The 27,579-nt window shown below is 39.5% G+C and overlaps 1 protein-coding gene across 1 annotated transcript; it reads left to right on the top strand.

Annotated features, from left to right (window-relative positions):
- On the top strand, positions 1–27,579 carry SLC17A6 (solute carrier family 17 member 6). Its single transcript, XM_027902076.1, has 12 exons — positions 1–223; positions 3,232–3,484; positions 4,445–4,563; positions 16,482–16,596; positions 18,555–18,642; positions 18,779–18,865; positions 19,826–19,968; positions 22,065–22,214; positions 23,914–24,046; positions 24,671–24,781; positions 25,924–26,051; positions 26,381–27,579. Exons 1-12 carry the CDS (start codon positions 138–140, stop codon positions 26,711–26,713), a joined length of 1,746 nt encoding a protein of 581 aa, XP_027757877.1. The 5' UTR covers positions 1–137; the 3' UTR covers positions 26,714–27,579.

Below are 27,579 nucleotides of genomic sequence, written 5' to 3'. Positions count from 1 at the left end.
CCCGGTCCGCCTTCTCCCCGTGTGAGCCGCTGGATGAGGGAGAAAAGTTAAGGGATTAAACCAACATGAACCGCCGCCGCTCGTAGCGGTGCCCTGCGCAGAGCCGAGCGGAACCCAGCGAGCATCCCCCCGCAGGGATGGAGTCGGTAAAACAAAGGATTTTGACCCCCGGCAAGGAGGGATTGAAGAATTTCGCCGGTAAATCGCTCGGTCAGCTCTACAGGTAAGACTGAGGTCTCTTACAAGGGCTCTACTTCCTGGAAAAAAAAATCGGAAGGTTTTATTAAGCACCCGCTGCTGAAGGAGGTCGAATGGTTTGGGGGGGTTAGGGTGGGAGCTGCTGAGATACTGCTGGATATGATCTGGATCCTGGAAACTAGTGCTGAAACTGCTCAATATGGCACCCTCGTAACTTCTCTATCTGATTCGTAGATGGTGTCAGCAAATATGTAGCGAAAGATTACCCTATCTTTCTCCCAAAAACAGGATCCCATCTTGAAATCATAATCGGGAGAGGGCAGCAACCTGTATTTTTGTTCTGTCTTAATTTTGTAATGCAGTCACAGGATCTTCCCCCTGCCCTTAACAAAGCTTAAAACAAAAACAATTCTGGTTTTGATTAATATTGTCTTTTGTGTAATTCGTCGTCAGAGGAAGATGGAGATATATAAATAATTGATATCTGAACGATTTTTTTTTCTCCTGGAGCTGAAACATATAGAAGAATGTGTTTAATTATTTATCCATCTGCCCTGAGAAGCATCTGCTTATCCTATAAGCGATACAGAACTGCAATTGCTAAACTCAAAAGCATCACTTCTGTGTGTAAGGAACATTTCTACCGTCTTCGAGCCCTGTGCAGGCAGATAAACAAGCCCAAATTCTTGCATACCTGAGAAGTGTATGCACTAAAGTTCACACGAGTGCTCCGTCCAATCTAGCGACTTTAGTGACCTCCAGAACGTTTGAGACTGGTCTGAGAAATTCCGATATATTTTCAAATTGTACCGTCTGCTAGAAATTACCACGAAGTGTTGCTTTTGGTTTGTTTGCTTTGGTGTTTTGCTTTTTTTTTTTTTCCCCTCGAATTACAGTTATAAGGTAACTGCGGATTTGTCTGCCCAGGGTAGGTCACGTAAATTTTTTTTTTTTTTTCCATACCTATGCGGCAGTGCTGGGCACAGGCACAAGGCTGTTTCACAGCATGAGTCACAACTTCTGCTGCCATTTTAAGGAAAGGGGACATATCAGCGAATTGATAAAGACAAGATTGAGATTTCAATTTTTGTAAGAAGTGTACCATTAAGAAAAGGCAAAAGCAAAATTAAGGTCATCAACAACACAGAGAATTCCCTACAGTTTTTGGTCGTGTTTAAGTCATTTTCCATGGTCGAAAAATAATATTTTTTTAAAAAGGATAATCCAGAATAACCGTTTCAATATAATTAAGGAAATAAACCTCTTTTTTTTCCCCCTTTGTCCTAAAAAAGTCCACATCGTATGAATAAAACGATTATTTCTACTGCTTCTTATATGATCACACAGTGAATAATGGAGAAACGGTGTTTGTATTTTCCAGCAAAACTCCGTTTCAATTCACGCCTCTGTTAACAAACTCGCGATTTGCTGATCTTTTTCAGCGCAGGGGAATTAAGTACTTTGTTTTCGATTCTTAGAATTAAAACACTTTTCTCGTCCCTTACACATTGATTTCCAGTTCTTCCCGAAGACAAGACACCCATTCAGGGAGAAAACACTTCTACATTATCCTTTATCCGCACGAACGAATTTTGAGCACAAAACCAGGGTGGTTTATTTTATTCACAGTTTTAAAACCTTTCTTAGAGCCGCGGTCTTTAAGCATGGAAATAATTCATCAAAAAAAAAGGAAAAATCAGGAGAATTTCGGCTGCATAGCTTCTGGAGAAAATCCCCGTATTTTCCGCAAAACACGGGTAATCTTTTGAGCCTTATTCTGCTAATTGTTACTGCCCCATCAGCCGGATGAATTAACCTGAAAGAGATGCTCCTCCGAGGAGAATTTCTGACGTGAGAAAACACTCCTAGAGCAGGGGTGAGGGCAGCCGTAGGAGATTCCAGAGTATCGGGAAATGGTCGCATACTTGCTTCTCAAGACGATATAATTGGTTCGTTTTCCTGTCTTTTAAATATCTCAGTGACTACAGAAGAAGATTTAGGGATTCAGCGTGGGACACTTGCTCGATAAATCTGATTTTTCTTAATTCCGACACAGCATTTTAAAAGCTTCTCCAAAAAAAAAAAAAAAAAAAAAAAAAAAAAAAAAAAAAAAAAAAAAAAAAAAAAAAAAAAAAAAAAAAAAAAAAAAAAAAAAAAGTTCCAAACCACCTTTCGAGGTACCTTTATGTTGATTCGAAATAGCCACAAATAACCATTTCCCTTCAGATTCCTGCAGATCGTTTTCTAGGAGACAGGATTTTTCAGGTAAAACCTAAAACCAAGCGAGTGGAGGCAAATGAGACAGGGCTTAAAGCTGCACCGGGCTGTACCTGCTGGGTGATCACACGCTCGCAACGTGTAGCTGAGATCTTTGGGAAAGCCTTCTCGGGAGATGCCAGTTCTCTGAAGACGGTCATGTTTTCTTTCACTGCATGTGACAGCCATTTTGCAAATCTAAAATAAGTAGCAATATCGCCCTCTCCTCCTTCTCCTCCTCCTCCTCCTTCCCCACCCTCTCCAACCCCCACCCCCCAGCCCCCCTTTCTGTTAACATTCCTTTTGTTCCCAAGACCTTAAGCACACCAAGATCATCCCCCACCCCTTGGTGCTTCTAACACGGCAAGGAAGGAATAAAAAACCTCCGAAATAAATTTTTTTTTTTTTCTGTTTCCACACCACGCGTCTTGGGCTGCCCAACATGGCGCCTCTGCAGTGGTTACAGATGATGCCTTCTTGGAGCGTCCTACATATTTAAGCAGAAGTCTTTAATGATAGATGAGCAATTCTCAGCTAGAGCTCCTCCCTGGGCCGCTGCGGCGGGGTGGGGGAGTTGGGGATGACTAATCGTGACTCCCACAGGTCATTGCTAAAGAACAGTTGAAGGTGACTGGGAAACAAGGAATAAATCCTCCAATCCAACCCAAACCAAGCCGGAGGAGCGGGGGCGAGCGGTCAGGTTTAAGCCTTCAGCTATGCGAAATGGTTGTGCCTTCAGGCGGCCGGGGCTTGATTTTCCCTTCTTGTGTCGGGCAGAGTCCTAGAGAAGAGGCAGAAGCCCGGGGACACCATCGAGCTGACGGAAGATGGAAAGCCCATGGAAGTGCACGAAAAGAAAGCCCCGCTGTGCGACTGTACCTGCTTCGGGCTGCCCCGGAGGTACATCATTGCCATCATGAGCGGACTGGGATTCTGCATTTCCTTCGGAATCCGATGTAACTTGGGAGTGGCCATCGTGGATATGGTCAATAACAGCACCATACACCGAGGAGGAAAAATTATTAAAGAGGTGGGAACCCTTCCCTCGTTAATCCCATGTCCCCCCAGTACAGCTCCCAGGTCAAGCACCTCAGCTCAGGGTGGGACGGGCTCCTGATGATTTCACGGCATTCCCTGAGCCCCGACGATGCCCGGCCCCGGGGCGGGCCGTCCCCTCGCCCTGCCCTGCCCTGCCCGGCCACTGCCATGTCTAGGACAGAAATCCCGTTCTTGAAGTAGAAACATTTTTTCTATCAATTATTTCTACAATTTCTTTTCAATTCCCAGCCCCAGTTTGCTGTACTAATTTGCGGACACTTCGCCCCCCTTCCTCCCTTTTTCCACACAACCTTGAAAAACGCGGATATCTCGTTAAAATAAACGCAGGGGAAGGAGGGCGTCGAATAAGGAGCTGCCAGCGGGTGCCCTTCTCAGCGAAGGAGGCAGGAAGGTTTGGCAGGAGGGTTTGAAAGCACCGGGGTGAATCTGCTTTGATAAAAGGCGTTAAACGATAAAAGCCGTTTCAAAGCGAGTTATAAGGTGGAGAGAAAGAGGCGAACGATAAGTAGAGATGAGTATTGAACACCCAGGTCCAGAGACAAACCCCTCACGGCTTTGCTGCCTGCACAGGCAAGAGGTAAGTGCGGGCAGGGATGGCGAGCCACGCCTCCGGACCTGGCAGGGCTGTGTCTGTGACCGAGGGTCCCGCGGTCCCCTCTGCCCGGGGGTCCCGTGCCTCGGGGGAGCACACGGGGCTCCGGTCACTCAGGGAGACCCTGCCCCTCTCTCGTGTCCTTGGGAGGCACGGGTGGTGCTATTTCCACAGCTATTATTGATTTTGTTTTGCTGTTTATTTATCTGGCGCTGAGGGCATTAGAACCCCCTCAATCGCCCCGTGTGAAGCCGCTGCGGGTGAGAGCTCCAAAGCGGCACAATTACAAACCTCCCTCTTCTCTTTATCTCCTTCTCTCCCGCTCCCTTGCGCTGGAAGAAAGCGAAGTTTAACTGGGATCCCGAAACAGTTGGCATGATCCACGGCTCCTTTTTCTGGGGGTACATAATCACCCAGATCCCCGGCGGGTACATCTCATCCCGGCTGGCAGCGAACAGGTAACCACGGCCTAAAACAGCCCGGGGGAGCCCTGGACGAGCCCGAGCGGGGCCGGTTTGGCCGGGGGGTGGTCGGGATGGGGGGTAAAGCCCCCAGGCAGCCGGAGCCGGGGTCTCCCCTGCACCTCAGCTTCAAATGCAGAGCCTCAAAAAAAGAAAAAAAAAAAAAAAATGAAGGACCTCCTGTATGCGACCCGCGAACGCGGCTGCGACGGTGCATTGCTCACCCTCCTCCAGACTACCCTCAGGTTTCGCAGGGGGTATCCCACGCTGGCTTCCCTTTCCTTTTAAAACAGTCACTTAGGGAGGTAGCGGCAATGATATTCAAACAACACCTATTCAGAGGCAAATTCAAAGATTCATTATTTCGTCAAAGCTTGAGAGATTTTTTTCTTTTCTTTTTTTTTTTTTTTTTTTTTTTTTTTTTTTTTTTTTTTTTTTTTTTTTTTTTTTTTTTTGTCGTGATGGAACAGAAGAATTTTATGATTTTTTTTTAATGAGGAGGGAAACCATCAGCAGGAATTTTTCATTAGCGCACAAATGAATTTAGAATGGTCGAAAAACATGCTTCAATGAGACTTCCGCAGTGAAAAGAAAGTGCAGATGGTCCAGGGACTTAAGGACTCGTTTCTATGGTGTCTGGCAATTTTTCAAGCACCCAGGGTGCGATTCTACCTGTTAATTAGATCCACTGAGTATTGGAGACACATGAGGCTTTCACACGCGCGCTTAATGCCACAGGCTCATCGTTTGCAGAAGGAGCAAAGGTCCTAGTGCCACTCTTCAAACCAGTACTATACTGAGTGCAAATGGGTACTAAACTCAGCAAGGCAACATCAGAGGCAGGGCTGCATGGCCAGAGAGGCTTTGCCTTTAGGGCAAGATGACTTGTGGGTGAAAGAGAGGGGAGCTACTGCGAAAATGCTCTCCTCAAGGTCCTTTTAGACAGAGAGCTGCACTAGAAATGAGTATTTATGAATGGAGAGATGCTCTATAACTGAGAAAAAACCTAAAATCCCACACTTTGGAGCAGATAAATCAAAATACATTTTTTTAAAATGAGGTATCCATTGCCTCTCTGTTTACTAAGTGCCATCTTTCTGATAACGGTTTAGCAATGTAAAAGGTTATTTGAAATAACAATTAACAGCCGTTTAAAGGATTCCCTTTTCTTCCTCTTCTGATCATCAGTTACAGAATCTGCAACTCCTCAGGATTAATTGGAGTTTTGCTTGAGTAAAGGCTGCAGAATTTGACTCAGAGAATCTGTCTTCATTCACCCAAACAACATCAGTAAAGACAGTTGAATCAATTCAGATTTAAAGTGATGCAACTACAAAGATTTGCAAGACAATGGCAAGGACATTGCCAAGAAAACTCAATAGGAAAATACACAAGCTGGCACGTGTGAATGAAATTCTCCTCCTCTTCACAAACATTTACATTTATGGCTGCAAATGAGGACTAGCTCGAATTAAGCTTTGTGTATTTTAGTTACTACTCTTGTGGAAGTGCTTCATTCCTCAGGTGTGTTGTGTCATTCCCACAATATTAATCTCTCCACCCGTGTATCCTACAGGGACCCCAGGTATTTGCCCTGGTCATCACACAGTGTGATGAAACCCCTTCTTCTTGTGGGTCTGCACAACCAGGGGAGTGCCTGGAACTGGAACCAGGGATATTTATCTCTCTGGGATGATCAACCACTTTGGGAATATGAATAAATGCTGATAAAATTGTGGGTGCAAAAAAAGGTCCTGTCAGTCAGATGGTATATTAAACATTTGGTAGACTGAATTCTGTTCAATATGTGTGACATTGAAGTGCAAAGTGACGTCAGAGATTGGTTCCCCACTCTGGAAATCAGTCACACTGAAAGGAACCTGAAGCCATGCTGGACTAGAAACACATCACAAGCTTCCAGTGTGATGCTCTACTAAGGGAGTTGGGGTAATCCTAGGCTATTTATTTTTCTTTATTTAGTGCAGTGAGTTTATTCAGGTCGATGACATAGACTTTGGATTGTTGTGGTCAATTTGGACACGTACATATTAATATGAGTGCTGAAAAAATTAGAGATTGATTTAGAGGTCTTTCATTGCTTCAGAAATGATAGTGTAAAATGATGCCTAGTGAAAGAAATAGCAAGAGCTATGTATTGAGGATATAAATATATAAAGAGGCTGACTAGGAGGCAATCTGATAACTAAGTATGCCCAAAATTCCACTGAAAAAAATTGCTGGGTATAAGTGTGTGTTTTAGTCCTCTGGAAAGCTGTAACAAGAATCAGCACAAAAGCTTAAATATTAACAATGCTGACAGCCTATCACTAGTCCAATCAGAGAAATGATGGTAGATTCTTTCTCATTGGGTTTTAAATTCCTGTACTGGAAGTTATGTTTTAGTTGCAGTAGAGGGATATTTGAACAAAATATAAGTCATAAAAGGGTTAATGCCATTGTGAATTTCAGGCTAGATGGCCCTATAACTAAGCAGATTTTGTTTTAGATCTAAAAATAAAATAACTTTATTCAAATTAATATTCCCTTTTCCATATTCATGCTACTGCAGCTGTCTCTGAATAAACTACCTGCTGTGCTGTCACACACATATGGAAAGGTGTGAAACTGTACTGGTTTTTACCACCTCATCTCAAGATAATTTAAATATCATTATATTTTAAACTTCTGATACACTCTTTAAATATTCTTTTATGTTGGAAATCTTTAACCAAGCCCTTGCCCTACCAAAAGCATTACCAAGATGCTGTGGCAGCATTTCCTCACTGATTTCCTAAGTGAGCAGTTTAAATATTTACTGTAAATCAGGAAAAATTCTTTGAAATTAATAGGGTATTTTTAGATTACACAATGGGGAATTAATTCTCAGTTTTGCAGTTAAATATTTAAAATAGAGATGCAGGTTTAGACTGTATGTGCCAAGCACTCTTTCAAAAATAGATCTGCAACAATCACAGACTTTTTTTTTTTTTTAATAAATCAAAGCTGAGTGACCATTTTAGTTCATCTGTATCTGTTCAAACATTAGAACTTTCTTACACAAAGAAACACAAAGGACAGGATAGAGTGACAATTTTTTAAAATATTAAAGCCACCTTACAGTTCTATGGTGATGTTTCCTATTTCTGTGAAACTTCAAATCCTGGGACTACTCACATTAAAAATTGGAACGACGTAACTATACTACATTTCTCTACAATGCAATTATCTCTCATCTATGTCGAACCCTTAGTCATTGTCATTCTAATCTGAATGAAAACATACAAATCAACCTTTCACTTCAAATCCATCTTTGTTTTTCGAGTGCCATTCTTCTTGTCATTATGGGACTAAATCCCTCTTCCCAGCAAGTAATCCAATAGGATTATTTGCATGAATAAACTGAATGATATTTCAGACAACTGTCTGTCAGCGCATCTTTTCTCAGAGTCCCACAGATTTTCCCTAGAACTGTCAGTGAAATCAGAATGCTTCTCTGTAATTCAGCCCTAATGACAACAACCACAGAGGTGTAAGGGAAAGGATTGGTTTAGGAACACAAGTAGAAAGATTTCCTACAGGTTTACATCTTTTTTGTTTTTCTGTTTTCAAAAGAGAATTTATTCCATTCCCTTAGCAGGCAGACACATTGAGTTTTCTGATTTGCAAACAATGATTAACTCCCAGCACGAGCAGGGGATTTGTGGATGTTTAGACAAGAGCCAACTTCTGAACCTCTGAGAACATGAGCTGACCTCGCACTGAGAGAGAACCCCACCCCGAAGCTGCACTTTGCCATCCACACCTTTCGTGTTCAATTCCAAACCCTGCAGATTGAGCTGGGCTCTGATCCCGGGCGCTGGTGTCGGGCTCATCTGTTTCCAGGCCAAGAAGCCAATATTGCACGAAGAAAACCCCAAAACGATTTTGTCACCCTACTGCATTGCAGGCTCTGAGAAGTACCAGCCACCACAAGAAGGAGGCTGGAGGAGCTGGTGGCTGGTGCTGCTGCTCCCTCTGCCATATGGCTCAGGCTCCTTCCATTTTTCTGTCATGAGTGATGAAGCTGTTTTCACAATTTAATGATGCAACAAGGGATTTAGATGGGGGTTTTGGCTGGTAAAAGGGGGCCTCAGATGTGTGACAAAAATTAATAATGTACCCAAGCCCTTATTAAACTAGATTAGGTGGCGGGAGGTCGACTTTTACATATTAATGCTTCATGAAGGGCTTATAATAGGATTTAGTATGAAGAGCACAGAGACACATCCCCCTCCTCCCTTATACACATATGAATGAAAATAACCTGTTTTATCACGATTTTAAAAAGCCAAATAAAGCTGTTATACTGCAGCTTCTGGCCACAGACTATTACTAAATAGGATTGGGTTTAGGTGATCCTGTCATGAAGCACATTCAGCCTAAGACTGTGTTTGGGAATAAGTGTTTCTCTCTCTAATGGCAAAGGTGGATTATTCTCTGTGTTTTGCTGGGCAGATGAGTTCGTCTGCCACTCTAATATTCATGGCATAATCCCAGCTTTGTTAGCCCTGTGCCATGTTATGCAAATTAAGGGCCCAATTCAGAAAAAAAAAACCCAAACCACTACATTCTGTCAATCATTTATGAAGCCATAAATCGTCAGGGCCAGCATTTCACAGGAATATGTTTACAGTAGAGGGGTCATCAGGGTCATCAGGAAACTAGCCTGTAGTAGATAAAAATCTGAATGATTATATATGTCACTGAATATCTAAACAGTGTCTCCCCATACTGGATTCATTTCCAGTTAGTCCATTAACATATAAGCATAAATAAAAGCTATCCTAAGAAGGGGTTATTAGTGTGATTGCAGGTTGAAAAGACAACTAAACTAAGACAAATATTTAGGTTACAAAGGAGATGAACAGGTGACATGATAGGTGTATAATTAAAAAAAAAAAATCAGTATAGATAACGTAAATATTCCAGATGAGTGGTGAGTCACAGTTTGCAGTCAAGGAGGTGGATATGGGGAACAGCTGAAAAAAATTTAAAAAAATAAAAGTTACACTATATTACTGAGCAAAAATAATCTTTTCAGCGTCATTAAGGGCACTGCTTATATTGACATAAATTAGGAGCAAATAAACCATCATTAATGGTGTTTAATTTTTATCTTCCAAGGCAGCTCAAGCAACAACATTATAGGGTAAAATACTATTTTCTCTGTTGCTGCGAAGCATCTGTATAGCTCTATGTTGACAAACATGGAATTTTGGAACTATATGAATACAGAATGGCAGTAATCCTTAGGATACTAAATGCAGAGAACTACATTTATTATTGACTAATTATTTCAGGAATAAATATAAAAAAATTCAGAATTTGGACCTGTTTGTTCGGATATGACTGCAAGAGTAGTATTATGTCTGAAGTTTGGACTTGTTTTTGCATTCCATCCTCCACTGATCCAAACCCTTTAAATCTGTATCTGTACAAAATTTGCTACACAGTTTACATAAAATTACAGCAGATGCTTTCATAGAATCCTATACTGACCTGGTTTGGAAGAGACCTCCAAGATCATCCAATTCCAACCCCACTGCCATGACATCCCTTTTAGAACAAACTGATAAAGAAGCTTCTTATTTATTGGGATTTTATCATCCAGATATCTCAATGCTGTCAAACATCTTTGCTCCCCACTCTCTCCTGAGCCCCCAGGAGCCCTTGCTGCACAAGCAGTGATACCTAATAAAAACCCCACTCTCTGAAACAAAACCCGTGTGTGCTTCCAGCACGGTTAATTCCAGGCACTCTGCCCAACAGGTATCCCTAATCACCTCTACCTGCCTCGATACCTCACCCCAAAGCAATCTGTGCCACTGTCACTTTGCTCTGAAGGAATCTGCCTGTGCTCTGAGCAGTCCTGATACAATCAGTTGGAACATATGTCAGAAAACACTCCAAAAAAGCAGTGCAGCTGTAGCCTTTGAGTCCAACACATAGTAGCTATCCTCCCAAACAGCTCCACAAAACATTTTAAAATTAAACCCACAGATGATTCCTCTGATAAGTGTATTATATAGCTCTAAATCAACAGAGACAGTTGAATCTCATTGAAGCCCTGGATGTTGGTAAGGTAATTTGAATGAGACAGTCTTGGTTTGAAACATTATCTAGCAGATTACATATTTAAAAAGCAAGCTGTCCCAGAGCTAATGAGCTAGAAGGAATGAGTCAGAGCTTTATCTAGACATATATGGGTATAATGAGTTGTAAAAACGAAACCGCAGGTTGGAGAGATTCCCCAGCTGAATTCAAACAGGAAAGAGGGAGGACTGGGAGAGTGAGCTAATGAATGAAGCAAAAAAAAAAAAAAAAAAAATAAGCAGACAAGGTGAAGAGGGCCTGGCTTGCTTAATTGTGCAAAAGAAAGAAGGTAGGATTGCTGTTGGGGTAAACTGCAGAGATGAAAACCCTTAAAATAAAACAGCATGGGTGGAAGAGATATACTGGATATATGAGGTGAAAAGCTGGAAAGGCAAAACTGCCACTAAGTAGGGCAAATGCTTGTTACTTCTGAGGTGGAACTTGATCTGCTTGTGAAAGGATGATGTAATGCACTTGCTGAATTTAATGACCCAGGAGTCTTTTGCATTCAGCATCATTTACAATGATACTGATACCCAGCAGTGCCCAAGTTCTCCATGAAATACACACTGACATATCAAAAATGGGTCTGTGGACAAGCAGTGGAAAGTGAAGCCCGAAAACTGTTCGGGGTCCTGGTATCAATCAGTGGCATTAGTGGGGTTTGAAGAGGGCAGAAAGCTCAAGGGACTTGGAGCTGCTGATACACTTTGAATTAGCCTCTGCTTGGAATTACACACCAGTGCTTGATCCAGACCTTGTATGGTCTGTTTTGCTAAAAGACTCAGGAATATTTGGGATTTATTTATCTTCAGACCTGGGAGATCAAATCACAGCAAATTCAGGTGGCTGAAATGTTTTCTGCATCAGAGTCTGAGAAGGCCCTCATCACACCTGGTGTGGGCAGAGATGGGCTTGGTAAGAAGGGAAGTGTTAACTGGCAGCTGAATCTATGAGATTTCTATACATTCAAAGAAAAAATTAAGTTAAAAGGTTGATCACAAACTGTCACTGCCAGGAACAATTTGCTGAAGAAAGGGTTCTGAAAAGCTGCTGTATGACCACAGCCAGCTCCTGTCCTGTTCCTCCCTAGATATTATGTCTCACTGGAAAAAAAAATAAACTTTTAGTCCAGCACTGAGCCCTGCAGCTCTCAGACAATAAATTCTTTAGGCTGTATAAAAATACATCATAATCAATTCTGTGTCGTGTTGCTGGCCCTTTGCAGGAGGAGGTGTGTCAGAGATGAAAGATAGTTGGCAGAGTCAAAGACAGTAAATTTTAGAGATCTTGTGCTGACAGAATGGTCTAAAAAGTCACACTGTGCAATACCCGCTCAGCTGCTCAGAGCTGCTGCTGCATTAGGACTCTTCCAAGCAAGCACTGTTCAAGGAAGAGCACCAAAGGAGGGTCAAAACCCAGTTTAAATTTTTTCAAATACGATTTATAAAATAAGTCTCTGTTCAACGTATTTTATATGGTTTCTGTAAGGAAAAGGAGTGGCAAACCAGCTCACCAACTGGAATCCCAATAAATTTATTTTTTTTTTTTATCATGACAAATCTTTTTTTGGCCATTACACTTAAACTAGGTTGGGAAAACTTCACAAGAAAACTCATGTTTTTCACTCCTCTTTGGTTTCCACCCTTACCTAACAGACTGTTATCTAAGACTAGGAAAAAAATGTTTTATCACTGCTTAGAAATAAAGTACCTGCTCAATACACACACTTTATCTAATGAAAATAATGTTCTCTAGAATATTATAAGTATTACTGTAAAATTGTCAAATGCAGAGGTTGTATATCAGCATTGGGCTACATTTTCCATAGGTTCCTGTTTACAGTCAGAATAAACTGCCTTATAATATTATGATTTAATTTACTGTAGGGATGTGAAATGCTTTCACACCCCCCCCCCCATGATTTCCAAGAAAAATGGCAAAAAAATCAAACTTTCCTATTCAGTAAATAGATCTTCCATGAATTGATGATCAGTAAAAACTATTCAGTTAGAGTTCTGAACTAATTTTCTGTGCAAGCCATTGAATACTTTCTATGCCCTCACATTTCTTAATGCAAATTCATTACAATATATGCAATATTGTAGCTATCAGTGACCAAGACTCACTAGCCTTTAATTATTTTGGATTTTAATTAAACAGCATTCCTAATTCACTGATGCAGCATCTTAAAAATGCAGCATTTTCTTGTTTAAATAAGAATTTAAAAATTCTTGTTTTGAACATAGAGAGTTACTTGTTATTTTTACTTTTTTTAATACAGAAGAAATTTAGTTAAGGTATTTAGAAAAACCACATTATTTGGCATCCAGACCAGTTTCATTTCCTCGAGGTGGGATCACTCCTTCAGGGAACAGAGACATCGATAATCGCGGAGTTTTTGTCAATCACATCAAAAATTTTCAGGGTAATTTCCTCCCTCTGCTCCCATCCCCAGCTTCTCGTAGTCAAATATGGCTTTGCTGTCGTTACTACTTGTACTACAGGAGGACAAAATCAGAGTTCATGACCCTCCTGCAAGGCCAATGTCAGCAAAACACTAAAGAGCAGTGTTAGATTCTGCCTTTTGGGACTGAGTCTACTGAATCTAGAAACAGAAGTAGATAAGTAAAGCATAATTTTTTGTTTCAGGACTGCTTCTGGTCACCTATGAGGGAGGACCAGAGAGGATCTATCCTTTTTCCATCCCCTCACATTAGCGTATTACTGCTGTATTTATTAATTTGTCTTCTGTATATGGCTTTTTTTCTTCTAGGTATAGTTGCACAGTTGCTGATTTTGGGTCAGAAAGGATTTTTCCCGCAAGACTAGGGGCTCCTGAAGGCACATCAGGGCATTTTAATTCCATCCTCATGCCAGGGCCAAGAGTGATGGCAATCTCTTTATCCTCTTCTGCTTATTCTCTGTGATTTACTGTAGTTTCTCCAGAGTTTACCTTCTGATCCTTTAAAGCTCCTAATTTTTGCCATGGTGTTAAAATACGTAAGCACAAAAAACAAAACAAAAAAAAAATATGGAATTTGAGGGTTTGACATGCAGGTCAGTCAGCTAAGTGTTTTAGAAATGCCTTGGGAACAACCAGAATGTTCCATTTCCCAATTAAATATATTCAAATGCGTGCTGCATTCAAATATATTTTGTTTGACTGTAGCTCAAGATCATTCTCATCTGATCCAAAGCATTATAAATACTATTGGCTGAGATATTTAGAGCAATTAAACAGGAAGTTTAGACAAAAAACAGCACTTTGTCACAATATTCTGTTGGGTAGAATTTCGTGTTTATGGAGGTGATATAAATATAACAAGATAAAAGAGCACAAAGGAGAAATATTGATGATATTTATGAAGGTGCATCGACAGATACAAAGCAAACATAGGAAGATTTATGTGCTCTTGATTAAGAGTTATAGAGGAAATGAACTCACCAAAATAGCCTTGCACCAAGTACATGGTGCCACTTTTAATATATATTGAAGAGAAAGGATAAAAAAAGCCATTACTTGGAAGAATCATAATTTATTCTACCTTTAAATCGTTAGATTTAAGGGAGAAATATTTCTATTTTTGAAAAGATTGTTTTCTATAAAGCATAGTTCCAGAGAACTGACTCACAAGTGACACTGTGGAATTATTTCATCATCTGTTCCCTGATGTAACTAAATATTCACTGGTACTTGTATGTCTAAATACAGGCAAGAGTTTAACCTGGAAGAAGCCTGTCTCTGATCATTCCCTCAACTTTCAGCTGTGGCAAACAGAAGCTGATTTCAGATACAAAATTAACAAACTAGAGTAAGTTTCCCTGAAGAAACAGTTACCTCCCTAAAATTTCTGTAAATCTCATCCTTATCCACAGACAGCATTTTTTAACGTTCTATCTTAGCATGATTTTGATTATCAGTGGAATAAATTCCATTGACAAATAGATAGAATGTTGATTTGGAATGGTTGCATTGATTCACGCTTTCACAGTTGCTCCAACAATCAAAAAAATTAAAACCTTATCATTGAACTAGGCATTTAGTTAAATAGCTATTCAGAAAATAAAGGGAAGGCTAAAACCCAAACAGTCCTTTCTTTCCCCTTACAACCCAATAGGGATTTTCTCCATGAACTTTTAGAACAGTTACAGACTGTGGAGCTTCAAAAACTGCTAACAGGAACATCTCTAACTTTTTAAAAAGGATTTGTAAAAATCACAAGCAAAACTCCTATAAATCCCAACTTCATGTCATTAATAAATAAAGAAAAAAAAAAGCAAAGAAAAGCCAAGACACCACTGAGGTTGATGTGAACATATGGAGGTATTAGATTGTAAGGAAGAGAACTGAATGTACCTCTGGAGTAGAAACTTCCACATAAAGAAACAGAGACAGAACTCAGGTCAAAATATCCCCCACAGTGCAACACAAACAGGTGCTTCAGCCTGTTCCCAGCGAGTGCACTGAAGGTGCTGACAAAGCAAAGCCAGAAATGGGCTGCACATGCTGTTTCACTCGAGATGGAGATCATGGGGAACAAAACGAGGAGACCAGATCTGGAGCTATTTAACAAAGCTCCCTCTTTGATGTATGTCAAATAGAAGCAGCACATACTCAGTTTGGTGTTTAAAGACCTGCTTCAGACCGTAATTCTAAATGCAGAATGTGGAACAAAATGTCTTTGAGGAAAATTTTCATCCTGTTCCTTTAGCCCGAGGTCTGTTTCTCTCCAGCTTATGGCACTGTACCAATTTCTGAAGAACACATGCTGAGGTTAAAGGTTTCTGTCAGATCAGTTCCACATCAGATACTGTGATGTTCCACGTTGAGACATCTCCAGGATTTATCTTTGCATTACATGGCTTTTTCCAAAGTGGCCAGTTGGTGCTGCTGCCTTCATTCCTTTGCATAGTTCCACTGGAAGGAAAATGGGAGGAAGAGAGGGTTATTTCCACAATAAAGGAATGAATGAACATCCAAATAAAATATAATAATATTAGAGAAAAGGTTTCCTCCTATAAGGGGTGGATATTAATTGAATCAAATCAAAATTCAGTCAAAGCAGTGGAATTTTGAAAATGAGTCACCACTTCACACATTTGCTTAGACTTTGAAATGTACTTTATTTCAAGCAGCTCCTAGGACACTGTGGAATCAAAATGAGCAATGTTCCATGAGTAGCCTCTGAAAAAAACAGCAGCAAGAATGATCTGTTTTCTGTGGAGATGTGTTTCCAGATTGATTAAGTCCTGTGTCTAAGAAAATCCCAGCTCTGTCTGAAATTCTTTCCGCTGATTTTGGCATCTACAAAAGTGGATTCACTTCTGCTTTATAAGGAGTGAATGCATGGTGTCACAATTTCAGCACTAATGAGAAACTCTCTTTATTGGCCACCTATTTTAGCAAACCATTTGCAGACAATTTCTAACTTTGTTTCCAGAGGGTGAGAATTGAATCAGATTTTGTTGAAATAAATGTGAAAGTTTAAGGGAAGTGTGGGGTTATAAGGAAAGTAAGATCTTTACCTGGGCTTGCATAAGATTTATTTCCTTAGGAAATTATGCTAAATAGACACATAAACTCATGTTTGGCTTGAGTCTCATCAGACAGGTTATTACACTAGGTGGAAGCAGACATTAATCTATCCACTTAGCATATTCCTCACATAAAGAACACAAGGAGGGAACATCTGTATCAATATATGAGCATATGTGGGACAAGTCAACTGGAACCACACAGAATTTACTTACTTTCCCCCTTTTTTGTCCCCCCCTTGCAGAGTATTTGGTGCTGCTATACTGCTGACGTCCTCCCTCAACATGCTCATACCCTCTGCAGCCAGGGTGCACTACGGATGTGTCATCTTCGTGAGGATCTTGCAGGGCCTTGTAGAGGTATGGAAAAAATTCTAAAATAATTAGTAAATGTGATAGGTGGCTGTTAGCCTTTAACTAGCAATTGTGGCTTTAGAAGGAAAATAAAAACTGGTTTTGATGTATTACTGATTTTCAGCGTAATAGATTTCAACACGTGAATTGCAGCTGTTTGATTTTCCTCCAGCTATAAACCCCTATCCTGCATAAGGTTTATACTGGTGATTCTCAACAGCTAGTTGCTGGCCAGCCTCACAGAATAAATATATTAAAAAAAAATAAGGTTCTGTCATAAGTCCTGATTATGTTTTATTGGAATGAATGAGAGACTTACTGTAATTTTAAAAAGAAAAAAAAGTAGCCTTTCCTTCTTTCTTTCTCTTTCTTTCTCTTTCTTTCTCTTTCTTTCTTTCTTTTCTTCCTTCCCTCCCTCCCTCCCTCCCTCCCTCCCTCCTTCCTTCCTTCCTTCCTTCCTTCCTTCCTTCCTTCCCTCCCTCCTTCCTTCCTTCCTTCCTTCCTTCCTTCCTTCCTTCCTTCCTTCCTTCCTTCCTTCCTTCCTCCCTCCCTCCCTCCTTCCTTCCTTCCTTCCTTCCCTCCTTCCCTCCTTCCTTCCTTTCTTTCTTTTCTTCCTCCTTTCTTCCCTCCTTTTAGTCCTGTGACGGCTGGTTCTTTGTTTCTCAGGGCTACACACTTCTGTTGCATGAGATGCTTTTAACTAGTGAATTTTATTGTATAAAAAGACTCCAAAAGAGGGTGAAGAATATGTCTGAAAGTCAGGTGGCTGTCACTCAGGTTCCTAAAATATTTGTGCATAACCCTGGAACCATTCCTGGGGAGTGAGCTGAGTGCACAGGATGAGAGGAAGAGGAGCGAGTGGGTAATTACAAAATACAACAGCTATTTTGGACTCACACATTTCTCTGATAATTGTTCAAAGGAAATGTGAACACAAACATTCCAGACAAGACTGTCTGAAGAAGGTTTGTGGTGAATCATGACAATCTGAAGATTGTCTTTATATTTAAAAAATGGATAAAGCACTGAAATGAGTATGAAATTGGATACAGGATCTCCTTCCAAAACAGAAGAAGGTGTTTTACAACCTTCTGCTTATTGAAGTTGATCATCTCAACATTTATGATACCCTTAATATTTGTAAAAAGTGATTAAATTTTGTCTAGTTTTTGCACAGGAAACAAAATACCAGATTAAGAGAAAAGACACACACACACACACACACACACACACACACACACACAAACATATATATATATATATATATATATATAATTATGCATACATCACAGTTCTTCATCAAGAATTTATTGTACACTTCATATTACATTTTCTAAAATTTCAACACTTCAGATTTAGCTTTTCTGTTGCTGGTTAAAGGCTGATTTTGAAGAGAGACTTGAAAGGTGGCTGGTTTAAAATCAAGTCAAATAATATCATTCAATGATTTTCTTTATATGCTCAAGAAGACAAAGAGAGTGGAAAAACTTCTCTCTTAAAATTATATTTCTGAGCGTTTATTTTCTAGTCTTAAAGCAGTGGAACTTTAATCTGTATTTCCTAAATTGTATTTTAAATATTTGATTTTAAAAGTGAGGGTTGGAGAAATCAACCCACCATCAGAAAGACTCTGTGTTTTCATCCTTCCTTTGACTTTGGTTCTTGTGCACTAATATCCTTTCTCTTTAATTATTTGCAATTATGTCCTGGGAGGGGGAGGGGGAGCAAAAGGAGACCTGTTTGCTATCTTATGTTTCATGAGGCCTCTTTAATGATTCGAAGTGACATGCAAACCCCATTTCAACCTGAACCCGTGTTGAAGTTTTTCTGTGGCTTGCCGTAGAAGCGCAGAGCGCTCTCGAGGTCTTGCTTATAGCAATTTAAAAAAAGTAAAAGACTCGTAAAAGACAATGAACTGAGTGACTGATCAGCACCAGCTAACTTGTGGCACACCCATTCCCCAGGGGGTCACCTACCCTGCCTGCCACGGTATTTGGAGCAAGTGGGCCCCCCCATTAGAAAGAAGTAGGTTAGCAACCACTTCCTTTTGTGGTAAGTAACTCTGCACCTTTATCTTCCTTTCCTTTGTCGCGTACAAGTGTTTTGAAACTGATTTTTGTTTTTGTTTTGTTTTGTTTTGTTTTTTAACAACTCCCCTTTTCATCCGCCGCGTGTCTTGTTTTTGTAGGTTCCTATGCAGGAGCTGTCATTGCAATGCCTTTAGCTGGGATTCTAGTGCAATATACTGGGTGGTCATCTGTGTTCTATGTGTATGGTAGGCATTTTTGCTCCTTTTCACCCCACTATGGTATCACCTTACTCTGCCCCTCCTAAAAAAATGTAAAAGCCACTGTCAAGAGGCCAACCCTCCCCCCCCCCAAAAAAAAAAAAAAGAAACCCAGGGAAGTGGGACTGCCAGTCTAAAAATATGGATTTTTTTTAACAATGAAAGAACAGAACAAGGAAAGAACAGAGTTTAAAGGGAAGAATAAGTAGGAAAGCAACATTCTTGATAAGAAGACAAGCTAGTTCATGGTGAAACCTTCATCACTTTTAGCACAAGCAGATCTATAGGATCTCTGCTCGCAGTAACGTTGCTCTTAACATTTATAAAACTGCAGATTTAGGATGCCTGCCCTGAATAAGCTGTCCTGACTTTTTTCGTCTGAAGACCTACAAAACTTTATTCACGCTAGTTGTGCCACCTTATCTTGCACTGATGGAACAGTATGTCCACATCGATGTGGATTAGGGGGGGAACCTTAGAGAAATTTGATAAACTATTCAGGAAGTGCATTGTTATGCTGAAAAAAATGCCCCATTTTGCAGGTAGAAGATTTATTTCAGTAGTCAAACAGCAGGGGCTTAAAGCAGAATGGAACTTCCATTTGCAGTTTGGTGAAATGAAATGAAATTAAAGCCTTTTCATTGCATTGCATGGTACAAACTGACGTTAAGATCAGTGAATATTCTCTCACAGTGAAATCATTCTGTAAATGAAGCAAAGACTACTTCATTGTGCTCCAGCTCTGCATGTATTTTTCCCAAATATTATTTAAAGGATCCAACTTTCTGTTGGAGAGCTATCTCTACTGAGATAACTCAGTAAAGAAGCACTAACAACGATTGCCATTTAAATTTGTTATAAATCTTCACAGATTCATTTATTTATTTCTTCCCTTGTTTGCTGCTTTACTGTGCATTTCTTTTTAAAGTCTCTCTTTCCATTCCAAAGGGAGCTTTGGTATAGTCTGGTACATGTTTTGGCTTTTGGTTTCATATGAGAGTCCTGCAAAGCATCCTACGATCACAGATGAAGAAAGGAGATACATAGAAGAGAGCATTGGAGAGAGTGCCAACCTCCTAGGTGCAATGGAAGTAAGAATATTACTCACACACTGGTTTCCTATGAGATAGCAGGAAAAATAAACAATCCCCCCCCCACCACCCAAATGAAGACAACAACAACAAAAAAAAATCAAAAGACACAAAAGCGCATTTCGAATAATTGCATTTTTTTGAGGGGGGTTGGGGTGGGTGGAAAGATCCCAAATATGCTGGTGGACTTCTGGGTGGACATTGCTTTTACACTGAGAGAACACAGGTTGCATTTCCTAGCAGGTGACTCATGGAATTTGTGCCTCTTTTTTCTACTCCAAAGCGTAAAAGAGAGATACAGAGCTGCCACATTTGAAATGGTGGCTTTATTTTGAATTTCATACCATCTTGAGTTCAAGCAGTAAGTTCCCTTCTTGTGCAGTAATTTCTGGAAGGGTTTTCCTCTTCCTGAAAGTAAACTGGGGGAAAAACACTCCTGGGTGACTCTTAAGGTCCCCAAAACATGAGAAAATACAAATCATGACTATTCTATGTTTGGTTTGCCAGAAAGACTGCAAGTTACAACAGTGTCCTAGGAGACTCTAAAGAACATCCCCATTATTGTGATAATATTGCTGGACATGTGTTATCAAGCCTCTCCTAGTCTTAGTTTTGTACTGCTTTATGTTTCAAGAACTGCTAAAATTCAGAGAATTTTCCAACCACTTCATACGCCTATCGTGCTAAATAAGAATTTTCTTATTTCTGGAACTGCTGAAAAGCTTTAGAGTGTTTACTCACTCAAGAAAATAAAAATAATAACTGTTTAAGCCTCACTTCATCTGCTCAAATTTTTATACCATCCATTCCCAGTAAACCCTCACTACCACTCTTCATTATTTTTTCTGTTTGGTCAGAACACTGGTTATTGATTGAACTCAGGGATAAATCATTTTAATCTTAGTAAAAAAACCACTTTGTAATATTTTCAGTTCCTTATTTAATCTGGAACAGAGTAATTTCTTTGATAGGTGACATTTTTAGGTGTTCTTGAGGCACTGTCTGAGCTGATATTCAATAACATTCAGTAGTATTCATGGTTTTGAAAATCTGATGTGAAATGAGCTGCTTCAGAGGATGTCCATGCAGTTCCAATTTGGCCTGTATAATTTCTATTGTCTATTTTCCATTGTTGCTTTTTAATTAAACATTTTTTTTGGAGGCCATCATCTTGTATCAGTAATTTGCTTCTAAAATATTCAATCCAAAATTTTCCCCATAGCATCAAGTTATAGATTTTCTGGTGGGCTTCTCATTAATTAAGTCCCACTTAATCCTTAGCTCTGACTTAAGTGTAGTTTAATAGGTGTACAAGGCGTTGCACATGCTCATCTATGGACTGCTTTTCTTTGAAGAAAAGCCATTACTTAAATCAATAATAGTCTAAATTCAGCGTGGAGTGATATTCAAGCACTTATCTGGGTCTGGATCCTGTATTTGCATCAACACAGATGGGCAGAACCCTGGACTCATGGAGAGGTGCTGGGACTCAGCAGGATTGTACTTCTGTCCATCTGTCTTTTTTTTTTTTTTTTTTTTGGTCATTATGCAATTCATTTTAAAAACACAATAAAACAGACAAACAAACAAAATATATTGAGCAAGCAGTTTCAACTGAGGCTTTGTAAAAAAAAAACAAAAAAAATTACTTAGAATGATGGAATTAAGATTTAAATGCTAAAATACGTGCTTACCAAAAAATCGGGATGAAACTGTGTAGTTACGGTGTAAAATCTGACTGTTGCCTTAGAAAGAGCAACACTGTCTGTTAAAGACATATTATTTTTATTGTTTTGGGCTTATTATGTTCATGTTTACATGACTGAGATAATAACACTTGTACACGAGGGTGGTGATAAGATTAAAGCATCGCTGAGCTTCTCTGCCTGTGCATTTTGTAGTAATTTTTACTTATGTTTTTAAACATAAATGCTTGCCCTTTATGGCAAATGGAGTCACTGGAATTCAGAGACACAAAGCTGTGCTTATGGGCACTTGTTGGAGTGAGTGTAGGTGAAGCCAGGGTAAGAAAAGGGAAGATGGGTAGTTGGTAACGATCAACACGGTAACTGGATCCCCCTTTTTCTACGTTTCAGAAATACAAAACTCCATGGAGAAAATTTTTTACATCTATGCCAGTCTATGCAATAATAGTTGCAAACTTCTGTAGAAGCTGGACTTTTTATTTGCTGCTCATTAGTCAGCCTGCTTACTTTGAGGAAGTGTTTGGATTTGAAATAAGCAAGGTATGTGAAAAGAACGTGAAGCTTTTATCTGAACTGAGTAAATGCCAGAGCTGCATCTGTGGTATTTATTAGGAGGAGGCAAGATAAGTGTTCTGCATCTTTATCATGGATTTAAGTGTTAAATCTTATTCCTCCCTGTTCCTGCTTCCTTGACCAGCACAAATAAGTGAAGTAACACCAAGGACAAAGGATGGGGTTGGGGAAGGGGGAGGCAGGATGAGATTTAGTGATGATCCACTTGGGGCTTCATTGTGAGTTAAGTGCTCAAACCCAGACCATGCTTGATTAGACAGGTATTAGAAAAGTATCAATAAGGACTTTTGTCCCTGCAGCCCCAGGGGTGCAGAGTCCCACTGAAGCTGTAAAAGAAAGCACTGACAAGTGGTTTCTTCTTGCACTTTAAAAAGCAGAACCACCTAATTCTAGGAAGGACAGTGCAATTCATCACTTTTCTATATCCCCCTTTAATGTGGTGAGAACTTCTCCCCCCTTTTCACTTGGAAAGCAGAAGAGATAGTGAGAAAATGTGAGATATAGGGATGATCAAGGGTTCCACACGATTCATACGAAGTTTGGCTCAGACCTGTAAGGTAAATATGAATACATGCAAACAAGCCTTCAGCATGTGTAGTGAGCTTTCCACCAACACAGGTTTGCTGCTTGTGAAAATGCTGGGGGCTTGTGATTCTTAGAGAACTTTGTTCTTCTGATGTTGTTCCATGAGGTATTGTCACCCTAAAGTGTGGTTCAAGTGACAATGAGAAGAGCATCTTCTAAAGTGGTGCCAGATTATGGAATATTGTCAAAATTGCACAATGCCATCCTGCATTTGAAGATGGGCTTCCCTTTTTAGCTGGAGTTACTTTAAAACGCTTTGCTGTGCTTGAAACTGTCCTGCATGCAATAAGAATGCTACCATTCTATAGAATCAATCGTTTTGTTCCAAAAGATTTTTCTTGGAGGGGATTCAAAGCTGAAGCTCTGTAAACAATGAGGGGGAAAGCCAGTTTTCTGACATCTGCTGTGGATATGGATGCTCATAAATGAACAGTTATAATTTAGTCAGCAGCACCTCAAAACAGTAACTGTAGCACCACAGTTAATATCTGGATTATTGAGAGAAGCATTTATTCAGAGGAAGAAAGCACTTTGAATATCAGTAGTGGATATTTAGTATTTTATCTTCCACAGCCTACAGAGTTTTTCAGATGTGTATTTTGCCCATGTGAACTTTGAAGCTTGAGGAGTGGTCAGAAATCAAGTGGCAGCTGTGCATGTGATGATGATCCATAAGGAATCTGTCTTAAGCATGTGAGGTTCGCTGCAAAGCTGTGCTAAACACCAACAGAAATGCAGCAATTCAATTTAGCAATTTAATTGATGATAACTTTTCTGAAATGAAAGGACAGAGGAACTAAAAGTGAGGGGGAGAAAAGCCTTTAGCTTAAATATAAATTGTGAGAACAATTATAAAAAAGAATCATCAGACATTCTTAACATCTCTCACTGTACTTTATAAAATAAAATTATTTTAGGTCACCAGTTTTGTTCAGTTGATAAACCAAGTTAAAACTTTTTTTAGCACATAGTCTGACATTTAAAAAAAAATAATAGCTAATTAGTTGCTGAATGCTTCAGAAAATGAAGAATCAATGTGTTTTTATGGTTTATACTTTGCTAATTCTGATTATTATTTTAGGTGGGTATCTTATCTGCTGTGCCACATTTAGTGATGACAATTATTGTTCCTATTGGGGGACAAATTGCAGACTTTTTAAGAACCAGGCAGATTCTTTCAACCACTAATGTGAGAAAGATAATGAACTGTGGAGGTGAGTCTTCTTATTTTATTTGAAATTTGTACAGATTTGATGTCCATATTGTGTCCTGTATAGAAAAAAACCAAACAAACTGTACAGTTTTATGTACTTAGGAAGCAATATTTTATGCATTTTTTTAATGTAGGGTAGATGCTGTTACTAAACAAAAGAAAACACGGTTGTCCCTATTCCCAGTTTCGATGTAGTTATTTGGTGTTTGAAAGAGCATTTGGAGGGTAATTTGCCTACCCTGAGCTACTTACTCAGTCTTAGCTCCTCATCTCAACACCCCCTGCAGTAAAACAGCCCAGCCCACCTGAGGTTACACCCCTGACTCCTGAGATGTTAAAGCCACATGAGCTGGAAAATTCATTCAAGCAGGTTTGGTGTATATTCCCGTGAGAGGTGGCTGGAATGACCCAACCACATCACAGGTATTTATTTTCATTTCAAAACTGACAGGAAGTAACGATAAATTAGCATGCAAAGGGTCAAATAAGGATTATTTGAGATAGGAAGGACATGTGCTTTTTAGGGATGAAAGGAATACCTATGAAATGTCACCATATCCTAAGGCCTGCAGTACTTGAGAGGGAATTAAAACTGATGCCTGCTTTTAATTTATTATTTCCCCAGGTTTTGGGATGGAAGCAACTCTTCTTCTCGTGGTGGGATATTCACACAGCAAAGGAGTGGCTATTTCATTCTTAGTTCTTGCTGTGGGCTTTAGTGGATTTGCCATATCTGGTAAGATTTTATTACTGTATGATTTTGTCCTAAGGGATAGAACCTCCTTGCTTTTATTTATGGATAGTAATTACAAAGCCCCCTCTCTTTGGAATTCCCAAAGGGCATTACTTGTGATCCCTACAAAGCAAAGTACATTCAGTATTACATTTTTTTACATCACATTATTTCTGTATGAACACTTCAGTCTTTTCCATATTCATAGCAGCAAATTAGACTTTCTTCTCATTAAGATGCTAATGTGTACTATAGATTTTTCTTGAAATCAAACATAGAAGACAAATGGACTGGGATTACATAGTGATACCTGAATTTACACATCTTTGTTTAAATATAGGTCTTTTACTGTTTTTTCTGCTGTATATTGGTTAATACTTTGTTGGTTTTGTATAATTTTATTGATTTGGGGCCTAACTACTGGAATTTTTCTTTTTTCCTGAATTAAAACTCAGCTATTCCCCTTTCCTGCTGATTCATCACCCCTTTGCCTTTCCCAAACACGAGTCACCTGACCTTCCCTTGTTTTCCCACTGTGATCTTGGTATCCTCTCCCATGCTGGTTCCTTATGTCTCAAATGGGCCCTCTTTCATTTTTGTGCCAAACATCTAAACTCTCCTTAATCAAACCTGTCCCTAATTCCACGTATTCTGCAAAGTATCATGCCTGTTTTTCCCAACTTGGGAAGTGTGTTTGGCTTTCTCCAAGCTGTCCATTATCATACTGCCTGCCTTTTCCCTTTTGCTTCCTTTCTGTATCCAAAGGTTTGTTTTCTGTTTGCACTTGCTTTGGTACCTATTTAGGGAACAGTTAGTTCTGTCTCTTTAGCTTATTTAAAAACTTACTGCTTACATTACCCTGCTGGAGATGAAAGAGAACAAACAAATATTTATAAAAATTAATTAATAATTCAGTTATAGATACTGTCTTTTTACTCCATTTTACCACTGAAGAACAGACCTGTGTGACTGGTCTGTGTGACTCTCAAGGAGTATTTAAGTATTAATTTAAGCATTGTAAGTCTTGTGGAGAAAAAGAAATGCAATTAAGCACATAGTTAAGTTGTCAAGTGATAGCACTACTTTCCACAGCTGAAATAATGCTCTGCTCTTGGTGTGAGTGTTCACTGACCTTTCTATTGCAGGATTCAATGTCAACCATTTAGACATTGCCCCAAGGTATGCCAGCATCTTAATGGGGATTTCTAATGGAGTCGGGACCTTGTCTGGAATGGTCTGCCCTATAATTGTTGGAGCAATGACAAAGAACAAGGTAAATGGAAATACAGTTTTCAAATCTGGTTTAATACAACTGGTTTCAAGAAAAAGACCTTTCTATAATCCAGCTTGCCAGGATATCCATGTTAAACTCTGGGACTTGCATCCAGGGATGCAAATTTGGAGGATGCTCAGCAGGCCGATGCTTTGGTGGACTAACAGGTTTTTCAAAGAAAGGTGGATATAAACAATGGGAATGCAGGCACTAAAATGCTTTAGCCGTGCTGAGCAGCACAGTCTCAGTCCCTAACTTAAATCTTTCAGCTCAGAAGAGCTAAATAGATCCATGTGCTGATCTAATGTAGCGAATTTTGCTCTTTACAGACGCGTGAAGAGTGGCAGTACGTCTTCCTCATCGCCGCTTTAGTCCATTACGGAGGTGTAATCTTCTATGGCATATTTGCTTCGGGAGAGAAACAGCCCTGGGCAGACCCTGAGCAGACAAGCGAAGAGAAATGTGGCTTTATCCACGAGGATGAACTTGCTGAAGAGACAGGGGACATTACCCAGAATTATGTAAATTATGGTACCACCAAGTCTTACGGTGCTACGACCCAAGTCAACGGTGGTTGGCCTAATGGTTGGGAGAAGAGAGAGGAATTTGTACAGGAGGAAGTACAAGACTCATACAACTACAAGGAAGGAGATTATTCATAACAAACCTAAATATTTGGTATATTTTGTAGTGTTTGTGATTAAATTCATTGTGATTGTTTGCACACGGAAATAAAATGTGGTATAAACATGTAAACACATATCAAACAGGAAGGTCTTACTGTAAAAAAAAAAAATACATCAAAGTGCAATCTGTATGAGTTGTGACATGCTATCACTTTCATTAGGTTATATTTGTTCTATAAACATTAGAGTTTTAAGGGTTTACTGGTCAAAAATATAGAGGCAATTAGATACTTACAGTATACAAGAGCTAAAACTCATAACTAAAGATTAAAGCACAACTAAGCAACCGAGTTGGCACATCTAATGCTCTTTCAGCAAGCCAAAATTACTTGATCATTAAAAATGCACTTATATATTTGTTACACTGTATTGAAAGAGATTGTGTTAAAAGACACACATTTACTCAGTGCAATGTAGGAATTGTGTGTTTTAGCCTAAGACAGGGGCTTTCTCAGAGAAGAAAGGTTGAGTCCTAGGCATTTACAAGGATTGATCCAGTTCCCTTCGTGGTAATTGCATCAAGCCGAAAGAACAAATAGGGCATATTGTATGTTTATCGTGATTACATGCTGCAGGCTACTCTGTGATGAATAAAGGAACTATTTAGGAGTTTTATACTGAATGTTTGGGCACAAATTCTTATTTCTATTATTTACAGAACCTTGTGAAATTATAGATATTGTCATGTTCTTCCCTGCATATATCAACTAATATAAAACCAATATATAATGTTAAGTCTGACTTTTCAGGCAGACTGTCAAATCCCTCTGTCAAAAAACAAGCTTTATTATTCTGTTCTTTGCAGTATATTCCAAATTTGTACTGGTGTCTTTAGAGAGAGA

The sequence above is a fragment of the Empidonax traillii genome, unplaced genomic scaffold (genome assembly GCF_003031625.1).
Source record: "Empidonax traillii isolate 1590-97213 ecotype Southwest subspecies unplaced genomic scaffold, ASM303162v1 scaffold836:size348770, whole genome shotgun sequence".
In the NCBI taxonomy this organism is placed as follows: Eukaryota; Metazoa; Chordata; class Aves; order Passeriformes; family Tyrannidae; genus Empidonax; species Empidonax traillii.
Note: the sequence above shows the minus strand (reverse complement) of the source record. Positions and strands in the feature narration are given on the sequence as shown.

Excerpts from the sequence above, each read along its gene's own strand:
- SLC17A6 (XM_027902076.1), top strand. The coding sequence starts at position 138 with ATGGAGTCGGTAAAACAAAGGATTTTGACCCCCGGCAAGGAGGGATTG. Across the intron at positions 18,643-18,778 it reads AGCAACCACTTCCTTTTGTG|GTTCCTATGCAGGAGCTGTC; the intron begins GTAAGTAACTCT and ends TTGTTTTTGTAG. Across the intron at positions 24,782-25,923 it reads TAGTGGATTTGCCATATCTG|GATTCAATGTCAACCATTTA; the intron begins GTAAGATTTTAT and ends TTTCTATTGCAG.